This window comes from Pipra filicauda, unplaced genomic scaffold (assembly GCF_003945595.2).
Source record: "Pipra filicauda isolate LSUMZ 115617 unplaced genomic scaffold, ASM394559v2 scaffold81_size6448238_pilon, whole genome shotgun sequence".
Lineage (NCBI taxonomy): Eukaryota > Metazoa > Chordata > Aves > Passeriformes > Pipridae > Pipra > Pipra filicauda.
Window position 1 is genome coordinate 1,193,944 of NW_024104998.1, and position 26,344 is coordinate 1,220,287.

At 38.7% G+C, this 26,344-nt stretch overlaps 1 protein-coding gene and 1 long non-coding RNA gene across 4 annotated transcripts in view; one reads left to right on the forward strand and one right to left on the reverse strand.

Annotated features, from left to right (window-relative positions):
- The window catches only part of ITGA2 (integrin subunit alpha 2), a 68,993-nt gene that overhangs the window by 29,528 nt on the left and 13,121 nt on the right, over positions 1 to 26,344 (forward strand). For all 3 annotated transcript variants that reach the window (XM_027716334.2, XM_039390435.1, XM_039390434.1), the window contains 19 exons: positions 3,125 to 3,239; positions 3,710 to 3,837; positions 4,951 to 5,099; positions 6,176 to 6,326; positions 6,757 to 6,922; positions 8,125 to 8,198; positions 9,651 to 9,789; positions 12,157 to 12,302; positions 12,997 to 13,140; positions 15,453 to 15,656; positions 16,406 to 16,542; positions 17,983 to 18,122; positions 19,093 to 19,244; positions 20,124 to 20,234; positions 20,813 to 20,895; positions 21,625 to 21,763; positions 23,406 to 23,498; positions 24,535 to 24,611; positions 24,705 to 24,788. In XM_027716334.2, the coding sequence (XP_027572135.2) occupies positions 3,125 to 3,239; positions 3,710 to 3,837; positions 4,951 to 5,099; positions 6,176 to 6,326; positions 6,757 to 6,922; positions 8,125 to 8,198; positions 9,651 to 9,789; positions 12,157 to 12,302; positions 12,997 to 13,140; positions 15,453 to 15,656; positions 16,406 to 16,542; positions 17,983 to 18,122; positions 19,093 to 19,244; positions 20,124 to 20,234; positions 20,813 to 20,895; positions 21,625 to 21,763; positions 23,406 to 23,498; positions 24,535 to 24,611; positions 24,705 to 24,788 (2,432 nt within the window). The remainder of the gene's footprint in view (positions 1 to 3,124; positions 3,240 to 3,709; positions 3,838 to 4,950; positions 5,100 to 6,175; positions 6,327 to 6,756; positions 6,923 to 8,124; positions 8,199 to 9,650; positions 9,790 to 12,156; positions 12,303 to 12,996; positions 13,141 to 15,452; positions 15,657 to 16,405; positions 16,543 to 17,982; positions 18,123 to 19,092; positions 19,245 to 20,123; positions 20,235 to 20,812; positions 20,896 to 21,624; positions 21,764 to 23,405; positions 23,499 to 24,534; positions 24,612 to 24,704; positions 24,789 to 26,344) is intronic.
- On the reverse strand, positions 3,314 to 6,269 carry LOC113985524. The gene is made up of 3 exons (XR_005566902.1): positions 6,193 to 6,269; positions 5,142 to 5,277; positions 3,314 to 3,620 (listed from the first exon to the last, which is right to left on the reverse strand). It is a non-coding gene; the product is annotated as an uncharacterized LOC113985524 (long non-coding RNA).

A 26,344-nucleotide genomic window follows, 5' to 3' on the forward strand; every position in this document is an offset into this window, starting at 1 on the left:
CAGTTTGATGTGTGCATTGTAGCCATGTGCAGTAAATAAGTTGGAACAATAAATTACAGGTAAAAGAGCTTTGAGGCTCTCTTTAAGCTTTGTATTTTTCAGTTGTATCTTCCTAGTAATCACAAAAGTATTCAAATATTTACTATATTCATTAACACATAGTCCAATTCACTGAAGTACTTAAAAGTAGGCCTAATTCCAATGCCCTTGCAGCTAGTAAAGTTATTCATAACTTCAAAATACAGCAAGAGTGCTTTTCTTGATTTTTGGTTTGAGAAGGTACTGATTTAAAAAAATCTTATTCTGTGTCTTGAATAATACTTTTAATTACCGTTAATGATGTCCCATGAATACCCACTTTTAATCAGTATCAGTAACTGCAGTGTTTTAAAATGTCTCATGTAGGAAAGGTTCTATTTTCTAATAATATTTGAACTTCTCTCAGTCAAAAAGAATTTCCTGATCTATGTGTTACTGATGGACCGTCCTTAAATTGCATGGAGGAAAAATGAAAAAAAAGATTGACTGGTAAGACATGAACAGCCATGTCTTTGGCAACAGGAGTTCTTTTTGACATATGGAGAATGGGATACTGAGGACAGGTGCTTATCTGTGACTCAGCCTCAACATGTATCAGAAGCCCACAATTGTGTCAAGTATTGGGCTACATGGGTAGAATGCCTGCTCATACTTGCACACTGCTGCCAGGCAGGACTTTGCTCTGGGACTCTGTCTGTGGCAGCTGGCCTTTGTGATGGGCTCTTTGGGCTGTGCTTAGGGCTTCCTCCTCCCAGCTCACTGTTCTCCTTCCTCCTGTGGCTGCTCCCCTCTCAGCCTCCATCCACTTGCTGCTTGCCCAGGCCCTGGGCTGCTTGCCTGGGGCATGACGCAGCCTGTAGAGTCTGTGCCGTAGCTGGTTCATCTGTTTGATGCCATGTGAATGCTTCCCACAGGTATCCTAAGTACAGGGCAGTCATTTCCCACACGCTCATTACATTTTTCTGAGGCATGCTTGGTCCTGTTGGAGGCATGCTTAAGAATTTCACTGACGGTTAACAACGTTTTTTTGGAGTTCTCATTTAAGTTTCTATCTGTTTGTTTTTGGGGCAGTGCTGCACCTTAGTTGAAAGAAACAGCTCCCATCTACTTGCATGTAAAATCTCCCTTCTGTATTTGACACCTCACAATCGCTCTCCTTTGTCCTTTGCTTTGTTAAACAAACATAGAGGTTTTTTGGCTGAAATGTGCTTTTTAAAATAAACTTCTCTCAAACAGGAGTGACCAGATCTAATCTGTATTCCACGTGAGTCTTTCCAGGGCATTATATAGTGTATTCGGTATTTCCCCAGCTCAACAGCAAGCGCTTCTTGTCACACATCATGAAGGCATATTTGCTTTGCATGCTGGCTCTGTGCATATGGTCACCCTGCAAATCAGCCACTGTCTGCTTCTCTCTCTTCCATTCGATGACCTTCCAGTTTATGTCCATATTTCTTAACATAAGTCCTGAAGGGCAAGTCTATGCCCCTTTCTAATATTCCACCTTTCAAGTTCATCAGTCCTTGATATGCAATCTCGCAGTTTTCCCCTGCGTTAATGATACATCTTAAATTTCTGACTGTAACGACGCTAGAACATTAGTTTTTCCCATTTTAAGTGAAGATCAGCAAAGATTATTAGAACATTTTTGCTTTTTCTTCCAATAGTGACATCATAGTTCTGACTTACCACCAATACAGAAGAAAATTAGAAAATGGGCAAATGAGATTGATCTCAAAAGAAATTTAAAGGCCAGTAGCTCTCCTCCAGCTTTGTAGTTACGAATACAGATGATTTATTTTGTACCTTTTACCTCTCAAAAATCTGTCTTTCCCAGTAAAAACTAATCATGCCTCATGTGGCAGCTAAAAAGAGCACTTAACGCAAGATCTGATAATGTAGATACACTTCCTTTCTCTCCTCTAGAAAATCTGCTGTCTGGTCAAATATCTTGGGATAGTGGGATGTGTGACAGGCTAGTCATACATAGGATAGTGTAGTCTGACTATTATTTTCCATTTACTTTTGACCTTAATTACCTTACCTTCCACTCCCACTCCCCCTCCCCTGCAGTATTCTCGAGAAAAGGGTGATACTGCTGTTATCCTTCTCTTCCTAAATAGAGGTGGTACATCCCCTGTTTACCAGACTTTCCTGACTAGGGCAACCAGAGAGTATATGTAAAGAAGCTATCATTTCTTACAGAACTGTTGGACAGAGGTTATGTAGAGGTGTTTGGTTTTGTGTGGTTTTTTTTTCCTGGTTTCCTAATATTATTTTCTTTTAGAAGGAAATATACCCCCCCCATACCCATATACAGCTGCCTCCCCATCCTCCTGACAAAATACTGTCTTAATATTTTTTCTGTCCAGGTGCTTTCGTACCTACTCTTCTGATATCAGAGCTGTGGTTTTCATGCGGCCAGCTCAGTTCTTGTTACAGAGATGGTTTTCATCAGGAAAGCGGGATTATTTTCCACGAAAGGCAATGAAACATGTAGCCAAGGGGCGTGAGAGGCCGGGGTCAAACTATTTCTTTTAGTGTGGCAGAAGAGGGGGCAGTGCTCACTGTGAGGCTGCAGTCCCACTGGAGATGATGTAGTTTAACTGGTAAATATTTTGGCAAAGCGAGTTTCCCTCAGGGACGCGGCTCCCCTCAGGCGCAGCCGTGAGGGCCGAGCTCTCTCTCGGCCGCGCTGTCGGTGTCACCACCAGCCCCGTGCCCGGGGCGCTGCCGCCACCTGGCGGCCGCGGGCGGCGCTGCAGCGCGGCCTGGTCGGCAGGAGCGCCCGGGCTGGCAGCGAGGGAGAAGGAAAACTGCGCCCAGCCTGCGGGACTGGGGTCATCCCGGGAAGGAAATCCTCCCCGTGAGAAAGCCTGTGAAAGCGGCTACACTGACTGAAGGGATTTGGCCTGGTAACCCAAGAGGGCTCCCCTAATCCTATATGCTTCTAGTCCTCCTTGTTGTGGGTTTGTACCTATATGCCTGTAGTCCTGCTTGTTGTGAGTTTGTATGTAGATACGGTGAGACAAATACTTTGTTATTTTTATAGTTTCTTTTTTTTGTTGTTGTTGTTATTTTTAAGACTTGTGGTCCCTTGTGGGCACAGCAGTGTGGAAGACAATACTATGCAACAGGAGTTTGTTCTGAAATCAGTCCAAGTTTCCAGATCCTAAGAAGCTTTTCTCCTGCTGTTCAAAGTAAGGCAACGTGTGCAAAACGGAATCAATTAAAACAAAACAAAACAAAAAAAATAAAATTAAAAAAACCCAAACAAACGAAAAAACCACCAAGAAACTAACAAAAAAAACCCCAACCAAAAACCCATATCAAATTAAGTTAAGCTACCTTGTGTTGGGGACGGTTGATTTTGATTTCTTAAAAAATGTATGTGCCAAAAGCAAAGTCCTGTGATAGATACATAAGGACTGAAAAATCATGACCCAATGCGGATATGAATATGGTCTTGCTCCTCTGTATTCAGAGGCATTGCACCAGTCCAGGCTGCAAACCTGCATACACTTCTTCTGAGTCCTCATTCTGGCAAAGCCTTCTGATCTGAAGTGTTGCCTGTGTGAGACCTAGATAAAGAAATAAACCTTTGGATTTAGGTGAAGGGTATATTGAGACTGCAAGTGCTTTTAATGTCCACTTTTTGTTTTTGTTTTAGGGTGTTCCTCTGTTATAGATGTGGTCGTGGTTTGTGATGAGTCAAACAGCATTTATCCCTGGGATGCAGTGAGGGCGTTTTTGAAAAAATTTGTACAAGGCTTAGACATAGGCCTTAACAAGACCCAGGTAAGTCAAAGACATATTTGAGAAAGACCAAAAAAAAAAAAAAGAAAAACACCAAAAAACCCAAAACAAAACAAACCCAACCAATTTTAAAAGAAACCAAATGTGATTTAGTGTAACTACAGTACCTCCCCCAAAGCCGCAGATTATGCAGTTATCCTATTCGGTGTTGGGGATTTTATCTGACAGCTAGCCTATTTCAAAAGGGATTAGTAATTTAATTTGAAATATAAACCAATTGAAATAGAAATCTAGGTTATACGTACGTGAATCAGATCTCTTTCATTCATTTGGTGTAAAAGTAGTTAAAAAATAGTCTGTTGGGATGTAGTTAAAATATAGTCTCTTGGGATGTGGTTAAAGTAGAACAGGTTTTTAATGGGCTTTCATACAGCTCTTACTTTCCAACTGCTGCATCTTTAAAAAAGGAGTGTTTCCTTCTGAGTTACTAATTGATTTTTGAGTTCTGTTTTCCTTTTAATTTGGTGATGGTAAGGAAAATTTTATTGCCTTCTGTCTTTACAGTTGTCCATTTTCCATAAACAGCTCTGGGAATAAAGACTGGGGCACTGGAAATCTCTCTCCCAAAGCCTGCCTTCTTCCTTTGGCTACTTTGGAAATGAGGTGCTTAAAAGCTAGGCTTCCTTCTTTATGAATCTCACCTTTAGCACCTTCTCTTTTTTTTTTTAAACCCTATATTAAAAATAAATAGGGTTTGCAATGCTGCAAAGTAACCAATCTTTAGGACTTCCTTAGAAGAGATCAGAGTGAGGTGCTGTCAGCTTGTAGAATTTTTGCTATTTTCTTATTTTTCCCAGAGCTCCTCATATTGTTACTATCCATAAGCTCTTTCAGAAGTAACCAAGCAAACATTTAATGTCTGCTGTTTCATATTTTTGCATTAGGATATTGTAGTCCATAATAAATGATATAAGGTGCAAGAGCATTTTAGTTTTCTTTGTTTTCCACATGTTAATATTAATTGGTGTTGAAAGAAAACGATAACCTCATGTGCATCTGCAGGGCTTTAATTCCAACCTGATATAAGTAAGCATAATGGTTCTATGTAACTAATTGTAATTCATGATAATCTGACATAATTTTTTTATTGCATAGGTGGGTTTAATTCAGTATGCTAATGATCCCCGTGTAGTCTTCAACTTGAATACGTATCAAACAAAGGATGAGGTTGTTAAAGCAATGGAGAGAACATCTCAGAAGGGAGGAGATCTCACTAATACTTTCAAAGCCATTGACAATGCAAGGTGGGACACACTGATGATTACTGTGCAACTATTGTAACTTACCTTAAACAGCAAGGAGAACATTCTGAATTTCATTCCCACCAGGAGACAATTTGCTCAGGGCCTCTGAGTAGGTTCCCAGTGGCAGGCAGAATCCTGGCCATTGCAGAATGGTACAGGCATATGTAAACTAGACTTGCTGAAAAGCATGTTGTTAAACATTGGGTTAAACATTACACTAACGTAATTCTGGTACCCAACAGAGTTGCTTTTTCTGTCACACGTGTTTAAACATGACAGTGCATCAAACACAGTGGACAAGGTTTTAGGAAAGATACAAAACCATTGAAAGAAGAAAAAGTTTATCCGGGGTTTCAGTTGGGCCTGTGAGATTGGTGTTTGTAGGTCAAGCTTTGGTTGATTGCAGAGAAAATAAAACCTCTTCTCTGTTGTCAGTTTGTCAGTGCAGCACCAGCAGCATGAAAAGTAGGAAAAGCTTAAAACAATATTCTGTGACTCTGAATACGTATACAAACCAGGTCTGTTTCTCAACAGGAAGATGCTGTTTTTAAGCTGAATCAAGGACAGAACTCTAGACCAAAATGCATGGTGAATCAAATGGCCTTGAAAATTTTTTTTTAAGAGCAGACTCAGCCATCAATGGAGTAAATATTTGCAGTAGTATTGAGGAGCCTATAATTAATTCTCCTCCACTTTTTTCTGAACTTGGTGATGCCAGTTTCTGGTGTCATAAAACTTAAGTAGTTCTAACAAAACCCACTTTTCGTTTAGAAATATTTGTACCAAAAAAAATTTGGTTTTCAGGGAATTTACATTTCTATCAGAATTACTATCCAGTTCTTCCAGTCCTACTATTTTTATCTTCTAATCCTTTGTACATTTCTTAGGGCTCTTTGAGCAGTGGTTTGTGAAGAAGTTATCAGGAGCATAACTGAAAATTCTTATTGCAGATTGTTAATTCACAAAGAAAAATCCACTACAGAAGCACCTTGTTCTAAACCAGTGATGGACATATTCATTACAGCATATGTACTGAATTCCATCCATTATAGACTGACATGTATGTTTTATAACAGACAATATGCCTTCTCACCTGAATCAGGAGGACGTCCAGAAGCCACAAAAGTAATGGTTGTTGTGACAGACGGTGAATCACATGATGGCTCCAACTTGAAAACAGTGATAGGTAAATGCAATGAAGACAATATAACCAGATTTGGCATTGCTGTAAGTAATACTAAAATTATATAATATTGCAGTTTTTAAAGATTGTTTTGTTGTGCACGTATGAAAGGGCATGTTCTATGCATAAGCACTATATAATGCGTGCATTGTTGCACTGGTGAGACTGAAATGCAACCAGATTAATCCTTATAAACTAGTGAAATACTAGTCTTCTTTACTGGCTGAAAGAGCAAAACTAGTGTTTCCTGAGCAACTTAAATAATTTTCTCTTTTGCCACGTTTTATATATTATTCCTGTCTGAATGCTCCCTTGCATAGGAATACAGTCTGATAAGCAATTCAGTAATATGGATGAAGATGGTTCTTTTTTTTTAATTTGTAGAATATTTGCTCAAATAATACAGAAGGAAATGGGGTAACAGTATGATTTTTTTCACTATTCTCATTTTGCTGTTTTTTTTTTTTACCCAAGGTTTTGGGATACTTAATCAGGCATGAACTTGATACTAAAAACTTAATTAAAGAAATCAAGGGAATTGCTAGTCATCCAACAGACAAATATTTCTTCAATGTGTCATCTGAGGCTGCACTGCTGGAAGAAGCAGGAACACTTGGAGAGCGCATTTTTAGTATAGAAGGTAAAATACTCAGTGTCTCTGAAAAATTAGATCAGATTCTCCCAGCTGACAACCTAAGAATTTTATTTAGCTTCAACTTAGAGTAGGATTGTGAAAATGAGAGGCAGCTAGAGCTGCAGGCTACTCTCTGCTCACCAGGAAGGCTCTGGTTTGCACAGGTGTTCTCCCAGCTACTTCACCCCTAATAAGCCCGAGCTTCAAGTTAGTTTTTGCAGTTTGCGGAAAACATTTCCCAGTTCATGAAAATTTCTGTCAATTCATCATGGGCTTCAGGCATGGGGGTTTGTCTATAATGTGTCCAAATGTATTTGGAACTATTACCATCATCTTTATGCTTGTCAGCTGCACCTCTGTGAATGCTACGCAACTGTAAATTTAAAAAACAAATCAGAAGACTTGCTTACTGATTTAGGAACTGAAAAGCTACAGTAGTACAATCTGTGTGATGCCTACCAGGTTCAGTCCCTAACATCACCCATGCTTTTGTGTACCGTTTGGAGGAAGGAGTTGCAGAGGTGACTTGAAGACACTTTGTCACCCCCAAAGCCAGCTTTTAAATTTTAATTTAAATTCAGACCTTGCTCCTTAATGAGCTGCAGCCTTCCTGTACTCAGGATGGAACTTCCTTTCTCTGCCACCCGATCTATTCTTTACTGGTCCCATGCTGCTAGTCAAAGTAAGAGGATAGGTTGAGCTCCTTATCTTGCTTTTTCCTGAGTACCTGAATTGAATTCCCATCCATCTACTTTAGGAAATATTCCCAGATGGCACAGTATTTTTCAAGACAATTACAACAGTTTTTATAAATCCTATATGACAATAAACATTCGTATTCTGTTTGAAACTTGTGACTATACAGTCATTTAAGCTGCTAATTTCAGTGTGTTATTAATGCTTCCTAGGAAATACAAAAAGAGATTAGCCACAGTGACAAGACTGTGCAAGCCGATTCAGACTATCTTTATCATCATCTTCTGCCTTTTTTGGGAAGACATTTATAGCATTATGGTTCCATTTTATCAATTTCCCGTTAAATCCTCCAAATTTTCTATAGTTTATCAGCTCTGATTTCCATTGTTTGTAAATGCTTTAGCGGAATTGGTGGATATGTACAGTCCCTATATAGCTAAACTCACAGGCAGTAAGATTGGGTCTTGTGTGGCTCTAAAGGGCTAACCACATGTGGATATCTGTTTTACCAGGTACGGATCAAGGTGATACTTTCCAAATGGAAATGTCACAGGTGGGCTTCAGTGCATATTACTCACAAAAAAAGGTATGTGAATATAATTATTTAATGATACGAGTAGATGTAATTATGTAGACATGAGTGCAACAAAATAAGAGTAATAAAGCACATTGTCCAATTTTAAGATCTTTTTTACAAGCAGGTGAATGTCAAATTATTCTTTTAATTTTTCCTGTACTTGAACGCCACTAATAGATGGTGTATATCTCTAAAATGAAAAAAATATGTATTAATATGTGACACTGAATAACAGTTTCTTTCATTTAATGATTTTGAGATGTGTTAATACAATGATTTCCATGATTTCTGAGTTCATGTAGCAGGGAAAAATCAGTTGTTCCATGTTTGTATCTTGGAGTTGAATAACTCAGAAGAATTGAAAGTAAATTGTGAGGCTGGTATATTTCTCGGAAGTCACCAAAATATAAATAAATCAAGTCTGAAAATAACTTAGTAATTATAAAATTAATAATATTTCTTTAAATCATATTTCATTTAGAAATTAGAAAGAACATAAATCGGATATATGTAATGCTAATAAATTTTAAGATTATCTTGACCAAATAAGTCCTCTTTGTAAAACTCAAGTGTGGTTCAATAAGCTTTCAAGTGAAAATACGAGAAGGTTGTTTCTTTTTTATAGCCCTTAAAGATGAATGAAATAATTTTTACAAGTATTTGCACAAATTAAAGTTTTAAATTATGAAGCACTTGATGCTAGGAAATAAGAAACATTTGGACATTCCTTCAGGAAAATTACACATCCAGTTTTATTGTAGTTTTCTCTAACAGTATCTCAGTTCAGTGAAGAATTTTAATAATTTGAATAAACTAAACTGTGTTTGTTTTCTATGTACAAGTCTAAGACTAAGTATTTCTGTATGAAGTATTCTGTATAATAAGCCATGTTAATTTGGAGTTTAGGTTTAACTGTTCTCTCAAGAACATCTCCTCGTATAAAGAATGAAATTCTCTATCTATTTCTTGTATCTGTCCTGTATCAGCTATACTGTATCTGTCAGCTTTTGTGTGCTGTCATTGGCACTTTCGTTGTCAAAAAGGGGGCTTTAGCTTTTTCTCACAGATTTGTTTGCATGTTCTTCAATCTTCTGAGGATCATGAGTGCATAAAAGCATTGCCTTAGCAAGCCCAACCCCAGGGTGGACAGACTTAGGAAATTGTGTTTAAATAAACCCATTTTATCTTGAGTTGCAGTGCCATGGGAACTAAAGTGGTCACTTATCCTCTTGCGGGAGAGGGGTGATAATCCCTCTTAATAGGGCAGTGAAGTCCTACATGTAAGTGGTAACTATAAGCAGCTCCAGTCAACTGCCTGCAGTTGGATTGTACAGTCTTTGGATTGTACATCACTGCTTTAAACACAGCGATATAGAAAATTATCTATGATAACTTAAGCTTTGCTCATACTTTTTCTAAATCAGGTAGTTCTAAAATGTTGACTTTTTTTTTTTTTTAAAGGATGTTCTGCTGCTGGGTGCTGTTGGGGCCTATGACTGGAGTGGAACAGTAGTACAGGAATCTTCAGACAGAGTCACCACCTTTCCAAGCCATGTGTTTGAGAAGATTCTACAGGACAGAAATCATAGCTCATATCTAGGTAAGGGGCTGAAATACAGATTTGGAAATTTATCGAAGCTTAATTAAAATAGAAAAGTACTTGGAAAATTCTCCTCTAGCCATATCCCTGTTACGAACTGATTTGAGAATATGAAAAGAATTTTCAGTTGAAAAATATTTAATTTACTGGACAACAGTTCATTGAATGATGTCTTTATTGTGTTATTAAATTCTACTCATACCAGTGTGGTAAACTGAAAAAAAATCAGACTGTGTCACTGGTGTGGTTTAACCCCAGTCAGCAGCTAAGCACCACACAGCCACTCACTCACTCCCCTTGGTGGAATGGGGGATAGAGTCAGAACAGTAAAAGTGAGTGAACTTGTGGGTTGAGATAGAGACGTAACAGTGACTTGGGAAGACAAACGCCAACACTCTGAACGTACCCCCTTCTTCCTCCTTCCCCCAGCTTTGTATGCTGAGCTCGATGCTATATGGGATAGGATATCCCTTGGGTGAGCTGGGGTCAGCTGTCCTGGCGGTGTGCCCTCTCAGCTAAAACATCTCTCTGTTATCAACATTATTTCCAGCATATATCCAAACCACAGCCCCATACCAGCTGCTGTGAAAAAAATTAACTATATCCCAGCCAAAACCACCACAGTCACAGAGGCATAATAAATCATGGGATTTGAAAAAACTGCCTAGTGAATCATTATGGGTCCTTTCTGTTATATTTGTATGTTCTTCCCCAGTTCCATGTGGATAAGAAGCTGATTGACTTGCTGTTGTTTCATATGTGCTTGCTATTTTCTTGGCCTTTCCCAGTTCAGCTTATAATTTTAGAAATATTGCTACCATTTAATAGAGGTCTTATATATAATTCCCATATGTATTCTTTGACACATTTTTGTGACCCAATAAAGCCAGTCAGTTTGTATTCTCAGTTCACTGAAATGTTTTCTGCAAACCTTCAACATGCCTGCTCTGATGATTTATCCCTGAATATGCTACTACATTAAACACCTGTGACTTCCTTAAAGTTATTAAATAAGATGCTATTTTTGCAACTAACATACTCTTTTTTCACCTATGACTCAGCATTACTTGAATCCAAAACAATGAATAAATCTAAACCCAACCTAATGAGGAGTAGCTTTTTTTCATGTGTGACCTCTTCAGACTTTCTCTTACTTCCTTTTTATAATAGTTTTTAAAAAGTCAGGTCACTTCCTTTCTCTACATGGCAGTTTTAGAGTATTTACTTCAGTCTTTTTTTGAGAAAACAATGTTGTTGTCTTTTCATTTCCCTTCCACCTTCTGTCCCCCACTAGGAGCTCTCCATACCAGCTCTCTCTCACCAGCTTGGGGGAGCACAAGTTTAAGAGGTGCTACCACATGACAGCTTGCTAGATTGGTCCCTGTTCTGCACTGCACTCTTTCACTTCAAATGGTTGCATGCTATATTAGTCGGGAACGTGTGTCCTTAAATTGCAGAATAAAATCGTGTTTCATTGTTGCTCATTGAACTTCTAGTCACAAAGGATGTTCTCACCCTAGAAGAACAGTGTCTGAACAAAAATATGATGTAGACTGGTATATGTAAAGATCAAGGCATAATCCTTTTAGATTTTGTTCCTCATATTGTCCTGCAGCTTACTAGAGATCCGCATTTTCTGTACAATCACTGGCATTTTGTTATTCAGTTTGACTATGGATTTATACAGAACGATTTTGTTTTCTACTGTTAAAAATAAAATTGCTCTAATTAAACCACAGAAATGTGAGGTATGTACTAATGCTAGATTTATAGTGCTAATACATGTTTAAAATATTTTCAGGTATTAAATGATGTTTTCTGAAAGCAAATAATGTTAGAACAATGGTAATGAGGATTAAAATGTTAAAAGAAGTTCAATCAACCCTTCAGCTGACAAGCTATTAATATAACCTGTTCTATTCAGCTAAAGCACTGGGCTGTGGTTTGGTAAGCTGTGGGAAAATGCACTGCAAGCTTTGCAGAAGCTAGGTGTTCCTCCCTAGTTTGAAGGCTGGCCCAAATGTTGATCTCATGTTTCTCTTTACTTCTTTTTTTCCAAAGATACTCTTTGTGCTTTTTTTCCTATCTCCTTCACAAGCGTGACATTTCTGTGGTCTGTGTTTTACTGAATAGGCTAAAACACTCTATTCTGCAAACCTGTTTCAACTTGATCTGTATGTCATTGTTCTGTCCAGAATTATATTGCAAATTTTATGCATATGTGACTGTGTAACTTCCCATCTTGAAAGCATCATTCTCTGTGATTAACATACCAGACTGACTCATCTTCTGCCCTTTATGGATAACCAACTGATGAATTGTAATTAATGGTCTCTCACACGTGTTAAATGTTGGCTTCTACCCCAGGTTATTCTGTTGCTGTTCTCTCAACTATGAGCTCCATCTATTTTGTTGCTGGTGCACCAAGATCCAACTACACTGGCAGAGTGGTGGTTTATGATGTTGACAGTGATGGTAACATTGCAATTGTGCAGTCACAGAGAGGCGAGCAGGCAAGTATATTTTGGTCGTGAATGCATGCTTTTAGGCATCTCTTTTTATTGACCCAGCAGTAAATTGTAATTTGTTTTGAAAATTCCACTTTTATGCAAAGCATTTAGAATCCGTTTTTCTCTGCCACTAGACTATTTCAACAAGGTCAACTGTAACTCTTAAAGAGTATTTTAGGAAGTCAACCAGTTAGTGGTAAAAGATAATGTACAAAGCTAAATAATGTATCATTCTGTCAACAGTTCTAATTGGGATATAGATACTCAGTGAACTCCACTCTGCCTGAGAAGTTGTGAAGTAGACAACATCAAAAGAGAGATCTGAAAACTCAATCTCTTTTTGTCTATTTGGAGAAGAGCAGTGAGTTTGGTTTCATCTGTAAGACAAGTGTGAGAGTAGATCAAAGCTTGCGTAGGTTCATGTGCACAGATATAAAAAATATACCTCCCATAGCTTACTCTCTGTTAGCATTTGTATTGCCTAGTGGTAAAGCCATAGCAGCAGCTAGTGGATAGAAACAGTGGACACATGGTAAAGATAAGATTCTTCAAACACTGGACTATGTTATATAGTAATTTCATTCATCAACAGGCAGTTTTATTAAGTCATATTGGAATATTACTGGATGTAAATTTTCTGAGTCAGATGTTTTACAAAGTCCACATACAATCCTGACCCATTTATTACTGATTTCAGATTGGCTCCTACTTTGGCAGTGTGGTGTGTTCAGTGGATGTCAACAGGGATTCTGTGACAGATGTGCTGCTTGTGGGTGCACCAATGTTTATGAATGACCTGAAGAAAGAAGAAGGAAGAGTTTACATGTTCTCTGTCACAAAGGTAACAATGGCTCAAGCTGGCATTGCCTCTTTAGTATCTCTAAGTCACTTTCAGTGAATCTTTTAAAAGTGTTAGAAATATTTAGAGTGATATTTTTTCTAATAAGACACAGAGCATGTGCTTTTCCTGGAATGTGGCATAAGGGCAGGGGTGAATGGTTCAAAGCCTAACTCTTTAGAAGACCATGGGTGGAGGCCTTCCCAGTGCCACCTCACCTGTTATGCTTTTCAGTAGCAGCTGCAGGCTTTCCCCAGAACTGCTTGTGCATGTAATCTGGGAATTAGCCTGATGGAACAGGCCATGTTGCTGGGAACACAGGTGCACTGGGCAGGACACGTCTCCAGGATGAAGGACCACCGCCTCCCTAAGATCTTGCTTTATGGTGAACTTGCCTCCGGCTGCCGCAAGAGAGGAGCCCCAAAGAGAAGATACAAGGACTCTCTGAAACAACATCTCAGCCTTGGCCATGTTGATCATCATAACTGGTCTACTCTGGCCTCCAATCGGGAGGTCTGGAGACACACCATCTATAACGCTGCTGATGCCTTTGAGAACGCACGCAAGGATCACTCTTAAGGAGAAAAGACAACGCAGAAAGAATCGTGTCTTGCAGAATACACCATCTAAGGAGTCTTTCTGCTGTGCCTTTTGCAACTGGACGTGCTTGTCTCATATTGGCCTTTTTAGCCACCAGCACACTTGTAACGAACGTGGGTAGTGCCCTTCCCAAATCTTCGTTCGCGAAGTCTAGCCATGATGAGCCTGATGGAACAGACCAAAGTGGAGCCAATAAGCAAGGCAGTAGCTAGGCACTGTTAGTGGTCAGGGGCCTGCTCTCAGTGTCTCCCTGGTCCTGGTGTCAGGCATTGTGATAGGTGCTTTACACTAATATAGCATGGAGTTGGCCATATCTCAAAAAAAACCATCTCAAGGCTTTTGCTAATTAATTTGCCATTTGATTTTGGTAAATGTGTTCAACACCTGACAGTAGTCCCAAAGCAGTTCTAAGAAATACTCTTCTACCAGTTTTCTGCATTGTTTCGTAGACTCTGATACTGGATGGTTATTATTACTCTTGTTGTCTCCTCTGTTCAGTGAAGCTGTGTTATTTGTCTCGTGCTTGACTGACGGTGCTTTTTATTCAGACCCGTAGTAGGTGTTTTCAGAATATCTATATTAAACATCCTGAGCCCTCTGCCACTTTTGAACAGTCTTTCAATCACTGGATATCTGGATATGCAAAGTAAATTAATATCTGCCATCCATCAGAGAAAACAGACCATGGCCTCTTTACTAGGTAGATTTCAATCAAATAGAGAGGGAGGACCATTCTCTTCAGCAGCATCTCACAGTCAGACCATCGTAAAGCAACAGGAAACTACACTAGGCCAATTTCAAGGTAGATGCAGGAGCTGAAGGTGGTACTACTGGTAGCTGACAATGGTCTTTGTGACTGTGGTATCAGACATGAAATATGGAAGAAAAGAAAAATGAAAGGGTTTTTTTTTCTTGTATTTTGAAAGCCAAATAAATTGGAAGACTATCTTACAACTTTTAGTTGTTGTCAAATGTTCAGTTTAAAATTATTTGGAAGTTAAGAATAATGATGGATTTTTAAAATTTTTTTTTTGAAGAATGTGGTTTTTGCAAGTTGTCCATGTTGTGCGAGTAATACTTTTCTAGTCATGTTTAATAAATAACTTGGCTGATATTTCTAAAATTTTAAGCACAGTGAAATAACTGATGTTAATGGTGAAAACACTGTTGCCAGAGTTGCATTTAATCTAGTGTAAATGGATTATTTAACTATAAAGATCTCCAGTCTTTCTTTCTTCACTGGCATTGGAGAGGTCAGGAGTTTACCATTTGGACACATGTTTTTTGCATTAGTTTAGTAAGGAAATTCCATTTCTGTTTCAAAGAATTATGTCCAGTTACATAATTTCCATTCCCTCTGCATAAAAACTGGTAATCCAAAACTGGAAACTGTATTTTTCAATGTATTGTGAAACTTTCAGAACAGTCAGATGAGGACAGTGAGAGCATTTAAGCTTCATACATATGGTTATATTTGCTGCTAGTACTTTGCATAGCATGCTTTGATTTTGCTGTGTAATTCTTGCCAGGACTTTGAGACATAATGCAAACTGAATGGGCAATACAATGGGGAAGGAATTCAGTGTTGAGCTGTCCAAGGGAAATGTACTGGAAAACAGAAATAAAAAAACAATGCACATAGATACTGCTCCTGTGTCTGATCTGGTGCAATGATAGCTGTGTTTTTCCTTTTTCTTCTTTTTCAATTTTTAAAGAGAATTTTGGATCAACAAGAACTCTTGGAAGGTCCACAGGGGTCAGAAAATGCACGCTTTGGATCAGCAATTGCAGTGCTTGCAGACATTGATTTGGATGGCTTTAATGATGTTGTAGTAGGTGCTCCACTGGAAAACCAAAACTCTGGAGCAATTTATATTTACAATGGATTTCAAAAGACTATACGTACCAAATATTCTCAGGTAAATAATTTTGCTTAATAATCAGTGCCTTTAGATCTGCTAGAGGAAAAAGGAAGATTTTTCTATGGTTTAATTACGTAGTGTTTCATCCTCTTAAAGGAGTACTGTTATTCTCATGGCTTATTTCAAGTTTTGTGCCTCTCCTTCCTTCAGCTGTCAGCATACTCAGGTTGATGTTGTCATGCTTATAACTGAACCATATAGAGGAAAAGCATTTGCAAGATGCTCTGTCTAAACCTCTTACCATTTTTGATATCTGAGTCTGAAGTTAGCTGATTTCCTATTTGTTTTTAATACCCATTGTTCACATTTTTAGGGTTGGTGTACAGCAATGAAGATTAGATAGATCCCAGCTCCCAGGGAAAGTCTTTCAATGATCTATGTGTCTGCTATAATGGTAATAGTACTATCACTTTCCATGCAGACTTTCTGGTTGCAGAAAGTATTTTTTAGAAGTCCTCTTAAGCTTCACAGAGTTGCTCAGTGTAGATGGAAGAAGTTTCCAGTAAGTACTGTCTGGCATACAGCAGTCAGTATACTACTCCCAAGACAGAAAAATCTAGTCCATTGTCTGCTCCAACAGAGGAGGAAGAAGTGCTAAAAAGCATCTGAGGAAACATCCACAATGCATTTTGTTTAAACAATACATTGTATATACAGGGAGTATCAGTGAAAATCTATTGCTTAGGCTGCTATCTACTGACTTAAGCATGCTTTGGCAAACTCAGTAACCAAACTCTCCTTCCTAGAAAATTTTGGGATCGGATTCTGCTTTTGGACAACAGCTCCAATTCTTTGGAAGATCAGTAGATGGCCATAGAGACTTAGATGACGATGACATAAGTGATGTATCGGTTGGTGCTGATGGAAATGTGGTTCTGCTATGGTTGGTAAACTCTTTTTAGAAAGGAAATGATTAATTATTCAGATACAAGTTGAACATTTAGTTAATTAAACAGGAAAATAAGCAAATGAAAAAGCTCTTTCATCCCATGTCTGCAGAACTAACACACTTACTGCCTCATCTCTGCTATCGTACCTAGCTCAAAAAAGAGCATTAGACTAAATCTCTTTTAAGCATTTATCATCAAAGCATCGAAAGCAAAGGCAGCACAGGGGGCAGACTCAGGGCATATGGGAGGAAGCCAGGTGGTAGAGCCTGCTGTGGGGACCTGACCAGGAATGGGAGAGCCAGGACACATCCCTACCCACTGCTTCTGTGCAGACATGTGGTCCAGAGGGAAGGGGCAGCAACAGGGAATAGGGCTTGCTTGCGAGTAATGCTAACAGCAGGTTGCGTACTTCAGCAGCCACAGTATAATTTTGATAGCTGAGCCTGAGACAGGTAAAACCACCTCCCCCACAACCTGCATGACCTTTACTGACTGGTAGGCTGATATGGGAAAAGAGTTGTCTTTCAGGGTAAGGACAGAGGGCAGTAATAGAGAGTTGACCCTTATTTCTGTGAGAACCCATTTTTATGGGCACATGGCCTTTGCCACAGCAATCTGAGTACTTTCACAAAATAAAATAGAAAGGTTTCACAAAACCCAAATCGTCTGCCTCCCTAAGTACTGAGAAGCTAAATTCAAATGGAGTTTCTGTTCCTGACTGCTGCCTGTCTTCTCGCCTGAGGCTCCCCATTGTAAGAAAGCCATCACTGAATTGCTACTTCTTTCATAATGAAATAAGATAATTAAAAATGAATGGTCAGTTTAGACCTTTGACCACTGCTGCTGCTGCTGGGAATTTCATTAAAGAAAGTTATGGTCCTTGGAGTACCAGCATTTATTTAGATTTGATTAATGAAGATGCTCATTCTTCTTTCACTCTGGCATTTGGGCTGATTAATGAGTTTCACTTTTGATTCAAGTGATTATTTTTACCTGTAGGGTTCCTTTGAAACTGCTCTTCAAAATCTTGATTAATGAAATAAAAGTTGTTTTTTGAAAACTAAGATTTTTAAATAAATTGAAGAATTATCCTTTCTCACTTCTCCAGAGGAGCTCAGTAACTTCCCTAAAGGAACAGAATGTTACTTACTTGGGAAACAGGACAAGGGCTTCATTCTCTGATACCATAAGGGATTGAATAGAGCTTTAAGATAAAGACATTGATTATTCCTTAATTTGACATTGTAAATTACTTATTATCATTACTGAAAGCTACTCTATAAAAAGTTTCAAGTATATGCAAAGAAAAATAATTTTACCAGTGCCATTAAAAGAAGTTTACATTGGGAACAAAAAAATCAATGCTAGCATTTACAGATAGTAATAGACAGTACTCTTGAAAACCCCATGTAACCCTTTAAAATATTTTTCAGGTCAAGAAGCATTGCAAATGTGTCCATAATTGCCTCATTTAAACCTGAGAAAATCAGTCTGCTGAACAAGAATACAGAAGTAACTGTCAAAATATGTTTTCACGCTACATTTAGACCTGCTAAGAGAAATAATCAAGTGGGTAAGAGTATTTCAGACTTGTCTTATATTAATTTCCTCAGAAGTCCATTATTCAAATGAGTAGTGGAAAGTCTAAAGATATATTAGATTGAATGTCAAGAATGGCAAAATCAGTATAAAACTTAAGTGCCTGAGCAAGTGTTGTGAAGACCTACTTTCATCACTGGCTCCATAATCTTTCAAGAGTGGGGAATTACCAATAAAAAGGAGAGCTGTATCCTTGCTGTTCAACAATCCCCAGAAAATGTCATTAGTGAGAAGCAGGGTTTTTTCAGTCTGCTGGTTTCAACAGCAAACTGCAGACTTTTCTACTCTCTTCAGAAAAAAAAATATTTTCCATAGCTCAGTGCAGTTGTCAGTGTGGGGAAGCTCTTGTTTTCAGAGGACAGGGAATATTTCTGAGACCAGTAGTGGCCTCTCATGAAGCTATTAAATTAAACCTCACGGATAACACCAGTTGGACTGCTTCAGTGCTATGTATAGTGCCTTTAGGAACTCAGGATTGCAAACTATAAAATAACAATGAACTTCAAACAGCATATTAGTCATAACATGAAGAGAAGATGGCAGAAATTATTATGTGATTGAGGAGAAAAGGCAGATTCTTTATAGTCTTCTCAAAGTTCAGTGATATTATTGCAAGACCCCTTTATCTAGAGTAATACTGGCCCTGCTGACTGGCTTGTTGCCTGAGCTGTAGGCTCAGACATCTGTAGTGGAGACTGGATTGATTGCCATTTAATGTACTCTCTGTGGATCAGAACTTATATCAGGATCTAAACCTGATTGACTGCTTTGGAAAACACAAGAGACAGTGTTTTCATTTTGAGACTGGTCTGCGTTTAGCAAGCTATGAAAAAAGTGAAATATTTAAAGTGGTTTAAGAAGCCTGGTCACTGTAATATTGAGCATAGTAATGAGATCACAGGCAATTGTACTCAGCAAAAAATGTACTGTTGTTCTTCTTGTAGCTATAAAGTATAATGCAACATTGGATGCAGATCTCCAGTCCTCCAGAGTGACTTCTAGAGGGTTTTTCAAAGAAAATAATGAAAGGTCTATGCAGAGGGATCTTGTGGTACGTCATGAAGAGAATTGTGTTCATGAAGTCTTCAATGTACAGGTAAGTGCAATTGCAAGCAGTCTTGCATAACAAAAGTGATCAGAGGAAGACATTGATTAATTTTTTGTCTGCAAGGTGAATTTCATGCATGGTGTACACAATTATCTATGTTTCCCAAATTGCCCCAACTGAAAAATACTTAGTAAGATTATGATTTTGTAAAAACTAATAACTATGAAATTCGGTACAGATTTTTAGGATAGATTAAGAACTCTTATTCACCTCTGTCGTAACACACAGCCCGTAGTCCATAATGTCAACAATATTTCAGGAAGACTTCTAGTGCATTTTAGCCCAAGGTATACACAAGGAATAAAACAAAAATAAGCAGGTCTGCATCTTTTTCTAGAACCAAAGATCAAACACAGTCCTGAGAGTTGCTTAAGCCTCGCTGCATGATGCTAGGTCAGGTAGGGGACTTCAATTCCTGCTTTACTTTGCAATACAAGTACCTTTGACTTGTTGATCACATTTAGTGCTCTGTGAAGCCATGAGCCACAGGGCTGGAAGATTATTCGTCCAGTAGTAAGAAAAAGAGGAAACATGCAGTATATGGTGTTTTAGTGTCGCTTAGGCCCAGCTGCTCTCTGTGATGGTAAGGCAGTGCTCCTACAGCTGCAGATAATATACATGTTCTTTAGCCCCAGAAATGACTGTGATGTATAGAGTCATGGAAGTGGCACTGAAAACTGTTGGAATTGAGGAACCCACACTGGGCAATTTCACAAAGTTATTTTCATCAAGAAATAAAGCTTTAAACTGTTGTTTCTTCTTGTTTAGAGGAAGTATTTTACTACACATTCTCAATTTACAATAGAATTGCCAGTTTTACCCTGTTTTCTGTGCTGACAGCTATCATCTGAACCATGTGTTTTACAGGAACCTTCGGATGCAGTGAACTCACTCAGTTTGCGCATTGACATTGGTGTTGCAAATCCTGCCTCCAGCCCTGTCCTTGATATATCTTCTCCTGCATCTGTGGCCTATAGTGTAAGTATGCAGACTTACTGTTGAGAAATGCATGACTATATATATCCGTAATGTGTGGCCCCCCAGAAACAGCAAAGAGGTACATGCAAGTGAAAACTTTTATTCTAGTTAAGTCACATTTGGAGGTGTCCCCTGTTTTCTTTTTATACCTTTGCCTGCATTACATGAGCTTGATCACACACACAGACATCAGCCACCTTTGCATAACATGCATGTTGGTTCAACTGTGTCAGTGTTGATGTAAACTTTTAGTTGATGGCAAAGATTAATTCTTTTAAGACAGTTTATCCTACAATAAGAGTAAAAAACAGAGAGTTGGGACTAATTTGACTACATCACCTTCAGTGTGGGTTATCAATAACCTGTCTGTACCATTCTTCTGGATCAGCTGACATGTAGCATGACGTTACTCAGTGTTAATTTGTTCATGTGTCAAGAATTTTTAATGTTGTTCAGAGCTGTTTTCTTATTTGCACACCAAGAATGTGCTTTACTTCAAAGGTGTTTATCCTCTAGTGTCTGCAGGTAATGTTAAAAGTTGAACCCTGTCATTAAGGAAATGCTTTTGTTTTTCCTAGATTCCTTTTGTTAAAGACTGTGGTGAAGATGAACTTTGTATCTGTGATCTTGTTCTGAATGTTCAGCGGAAGGCAGAGGATGGGTAAGAGCTGAATCAGTGGAATTGTTAGGGTGCAGTATTAGGTTTTCACCAGTCAGTTTGTCTGTAGGCTTTGGATCAGTTTGTAGCTGAAAGTGCCTTTCTAGTTCAACATCTACTTAGAAATAGCAGGGATAAAAATGGCATTTGTATCTAAATCTAAACAAGGAAAAAGAAGTAAGATAGGAACACAAATATAGAACTAAGACTCTTGTCAGCTTAGACCAGCCCAAGTATTGGTACCTTAGAGATGAGGATGCAGTGAGTATTCAGAAGAATTGCGTCTGACTGGCTGCTTTTGGGAAAGGGAGCACAATGGGAGAGCAGCGAGGATCCTGCAGTGGGCTATGCAGGACAGCACATATTCCAAGTCCATATGTACAGTACACAGAGACAGGGTTACCTCTTCCTGGAGCTGCTGTCCACGTCTGCTGCCCACTTTGCCCACCTTCTCACCAAGGTAGAGCCCTTGAAAATTCAGCAAAGTGACTTTGACCATACAAAGTCAAGGTCTTGCACTTTGAGAAGACACTAGCTTCATTTGGTTATAGGGAACAGCATCACAGAATTTCTTATGCCAGTGGGTTTAGAAAGGAGAGCATTTAACTGCATAGCATGTAGGAAGTGTCTTGCTGTGCTTGTTATTTGTTGTTGGCTATAGGCAACACATTTTTCTCATCCACAGCTGTTCTAGTATCTCTGTTTACAACAGTGGACTTTATTTTCCAACAGCAAACAGTTTGTCGTTAGCAGCAAAAACAGAAGACTAACGTTCAACGTGAAATTGAGAAATAAAAAGGAAAATGCATATAACACCAGAATCCAGGCTACATTTTCAGACAACTTGTTTTTTGCTTCGTCGTCTTTACCGGTGCGTGATACCCAACCTCACTGTTTCCCTTATTGCCCCTGATTTTTGAGGTTCTCAGAGAAATTTTTTATTTTCTTTCTAGTAGTGCCTATGCCAGGAAAGAACATATGTGCAAACCTCTCTCCCAGATTTATTTTCTTGGATACCAAAATTATTCCCTTAGCATATCAGTTTCTTTAGGTCAAGGAGAAGTACTGCCAACTCAGGATAAAAGTTGGCAATTTGTTGAGTTTGACCTCACCTCAATATTTCAGTCATCTTTTCCTCGCTTTAGGCCTTGGCACCCACATCTTCTGCGTAACTCTCAGCAACATGCCTGATGCAGTTGCTGTGCCACAGGGAATTTGTATTTGATAAATCAGTCATGCAGCATCCTTATGATGCTTCCTTAAAAGTACAGACTTTGGATTTAGAAATAGTGTTACTGCCAAGGCCGTGTGTTCCAGCTAGACAGTCAATCAGACTGATATGATTGCTAAACCAGAAGGTCTTTTTCTAACAATTTTGCCTTAGAAAAGGGGAAAGAGAGGAATTATACATACTATTTTGGGGAATGCTGTATATCTATAGTCACAATTGTTGCTCCCAAACAATTCGCGAAGGATGAAACGCAGACTTCAGTGCTTGGCTTATGTGGTCAGGCTGCTACTGGAGAGGTGCATGATAATCCTAGGGGTGAAATCCAGAGCAATCCCTATACTGATGGGAGAGGAGGGATAGCATTCCTCACTGCCCAAGAGCAGCATTATTCTGACCAATGGACTGGCAGAAGTACTACACAAAGTGCTGAGGGTGCTCCTCTACCTCCCCATCCTGTTGTGCAGCAAAATTGCTCATGCCACTTCTGCCAAAAGACCACACTGGAGCTAGGATTTTCTTTTGCTTTAAAAGCCCATTTGCTTAGAAGTACTTCAGCCTGCAAGTGAAGCTTCGACCAAAAATGTGTCTGCTTCAAAGCAGGAAGAAAAGCATAAGCTGAGTATGTGTGGGTCTTGTTTTGGGTTTTGTTTTGAGGGGTTCTTTTGTAGCACAATTCATGAACGGTAAATGTCTGCTAGAAATGCTTTTTTACAGAAGACTGTACATTTTAATGAATTCTTTTTAAAGGGTTGATAACTGGCTATGGTCTATGAGTTTTATATAAGAATGATGACATGCCAGATATTCTGCAAAGTACTAAACAAACATTTATTGTAGATTTTCCTACAGCAAGTATGATAGAATTGCCCTTTGCACACTAACTTCTACACTGAAGGTACTTAGCTCTAGGGTTGTGTAAATATGTCTGCAAAACTTCTGTAAAAATTCTGCAAAAAAGTGCTGTAGAGGTTAATGCTGGAGGTGACCTGTACGCTCTAGCCTGTATTCCTTCTTCCAAGCCCAGAGCAAACTTCTAACAAGATCATTGCAGCTCACAAGGAATTGCATGGGACTGGTCCTTGTCCCACCTTTCTCCTGCCTTTTTCCTGGCTCTGCCTATGCCCCACCCATTTGCTGCATCTCGAGGAATTACTGCCATAACACCTATTTTCATTACTCTTCAGTATAATAGCTGTGCTGTTGAAGATACAGACTAGGAACTGCCTCTCTGCTTTATCCAGACCTGATAATAAGATGATGTTTGTGCCTGTTTTCTCTGCAGAGTGACGGGACTGAAGTCTCGTGTCAAACAGGAACAGCACAAAGTACAGTCGTTTGCCAAACAAGCTATCCTGTGTTCAGAACAGGACAACAGGTATAGGTAGCATGTTTACATAACCTTGAATGATATGCAAAACCTTTTTTATTGTTGTTTTCCCCTAAATCTGCATTTACTGCTGATGAAGATTTCTTAGGTTTGACAACAGGGGCATTAAAAGAAGCAAACTAAGGGTTAAACTTTTGTGACTCCCTGTCAGATTAAAGGAGAAAAAGGCTCTCAAAGCACATTTGTTACAACCCACAGCTTTCAAATGCTGCTGCAGCAAGGTAACTTTTGGAGGGTAGAGGCTGGAGGCAGCGAAGCATGGAGCATCATGTGCAGGCTCCTGAGAACTGAGTGCAGTTCCTCTCAAACCCCTCCTACAGCATGAACCTGGGGTAACTCCCTCACCTGCTCTGTGAATCTCATCTCTCCAAGGAAGCAGTATTGCTCTGAGAGATGGGTGGCCCACACAGCCCTAGGATAGATCATATATCTTTTTTTTCATATATACCATAAACCTCTATGGTTTTATGAAACTCATGGTTTTATGGAATCTCTTATTACTCAAGGGCAGAACAGAAACAGGGTTCTAGCCTCTAACACAATAAACTGGAGCAACAAGAAACTTGCTAGAAAGAATAGAAACATGATATTCTGTGGTGGGGAATGCAGAATTATATAAAAAAAATTGCATATAAAAAGTTAAGTTTATTCTGAATTTTTAATGGAATTGGTCAAAGTGGACCTGCTGGAACAAATGGAAGAAAAGAATGAACACGAGCTTGTGTCAGTGCTAGAGTTTAAAAGCATTTAATTGAAGGAATCCTGAACACTTTTTGTTGCAGATTGTAGCGAGTTGTACACAATTTTAAAATGCAAATAGTTCATGTTTATGTAAGATGCCAACTTGTAGGGGAACACAAGAACAAATCAACTCTGGAGTAGTAAGAAATTACTGAAATATTACAGAGAATTCAGATACAGAGGAGTTCTAGATTGTTGCACATATGAATAATTATGGCGCTATTGGGAATGCCTTTGGATGTTGCACCATCAACTCAGTATGTGTTCCTTGTCTCTTCCATAGGTATCCTTTGATATTAGCTTTGATTTTAACCTTAAAAATCTTCAGAATGTGGCAGACATAAGCTTTCGTGCATTGAGGTAAAGTATATAATCATATGAAAGCAAGTTAGGTATTAATACTTTATTTGTATAAAACAGTATTATAACACTTAAATGTCTTTTGATGAACAGCGAAAGTAAGGAACAGCAAGAATTGGACAACCAGGTCACCTTATCAATTTCTTTGCGATATGATGCAGAAATTCACTTCACAAGGTATGCTGAATAACGTTAAGAGTAACTGTCATTTTGTCAGAGTACTTGAATACAGTAACAGTCTTGCAAAGCCAGTGAAAATATACTAAAAATTTTGGGGTTTTGTTTTGGAAGTCATAAGAAATTCTGACTTCATCAGTAGTAGTAGATTTGTATGTCCTTCCAACAACATGTAAAAAATTATGGAAGTTCTGGATCCATGTTTATCTCTGGATAATTGTTACAGATGCTCACATGAATGGAATTGGTATAAAAGCCAAACAGTGCTTCTGTTTTTGATAATATAAATAATATAAATAGTATTTACTGTATAATAAGATTGGGCCCCTGGGCTCAAATGTAATGACATTGGATCAAACCAGGAGTTAAAGTGATCAAAACTAAACAGAAGAACAACAGCAAAAGGAAAAATGTGCTCCAATCCAAACTTTTAGCAAAGGAGAGGAAATAAAAAAGAAAAAAACTATGGACAACTCTGCTGAACCAAGGCCAAAAATATAAACTTTTTAGCAGTTTGAGATAACGATTTGAACTAAAATCTGAAGTGTATATGGCAGTTCTCCCTTGCTACAGCTGCACTGGCATCAGGAGCCGTACACCTTGTTTTCCCATGCACCCTACCAGACTCTGGCTCACATGTACCCCTTCCCTGCCTGGTGCCAGCCCTTTCCCCTCCCTGCAGAAGGCAAGTTGGGGCCGTTGCAAGAGGGATCATTCACCCTGGGAAGGGCGATGTTTAAGGAGAGGCAGCTGAATGGGCAGGGGGAGAGAGACCAACAAAAATCCCTTTAAGACTGATCTTTATATTGTGCCCTTGAAACCTCTTGGGCCTTGGAAAGCCCTCGTGATTGGGGATGTACTCAAGCAGTAATTAGTCTGTTCCAAAAAAGAATCATTTCAGTTACAGTCTAAATTATGTTAGAACTGAAACAAAAATACACTGTATTTTGTATCATATCAAAGTAGCATATTTACTTTTCATCAAAGAAAATATTTATTTATCTTTCCCAAGTACTGAATTTCTAGGATACACTACATGCAGTTACATTTGATGCACTTGGTCACCAATTTTTGGTGGAAAAAATGCTTTTGCATTCCAAAGATTCCAAAACTAGTAAATACAAACTGATTGAAAATAAAGAGTAGTTATTCAAAGAATGACAGAAATTTGACAAAGAGAAAGCTGCTTAAAAATGCACAGTGACAATGGATTCAGGAAACTAATATTCAAAGATCACAATAGGTATGAGAACTGTTGGCTGCTGTGTAGGATGACCTGAGCTGGAATAGGAACTACAGCATAGAAGATAAGTGTTATAACTTGGTTTGCAGAAGCAGTTTTGGAATGTTGGAGGCTAGCTGACTTGGTGCACCAGTTCTAGAGTCATGCAGAATTTTGGAGATTTCAATTGCAGAAAAGCATTTGAATCAGCAGTGCAAGTTATTTCAACTCCCTGAGAAAGGTGCATGAGACTGTATCAGAAGCAGGATGTTTGTTAATAAAGGTAGCAGAGGCACAGAGACAACAGGATCATCTGTATAGGGACTAGCATAGC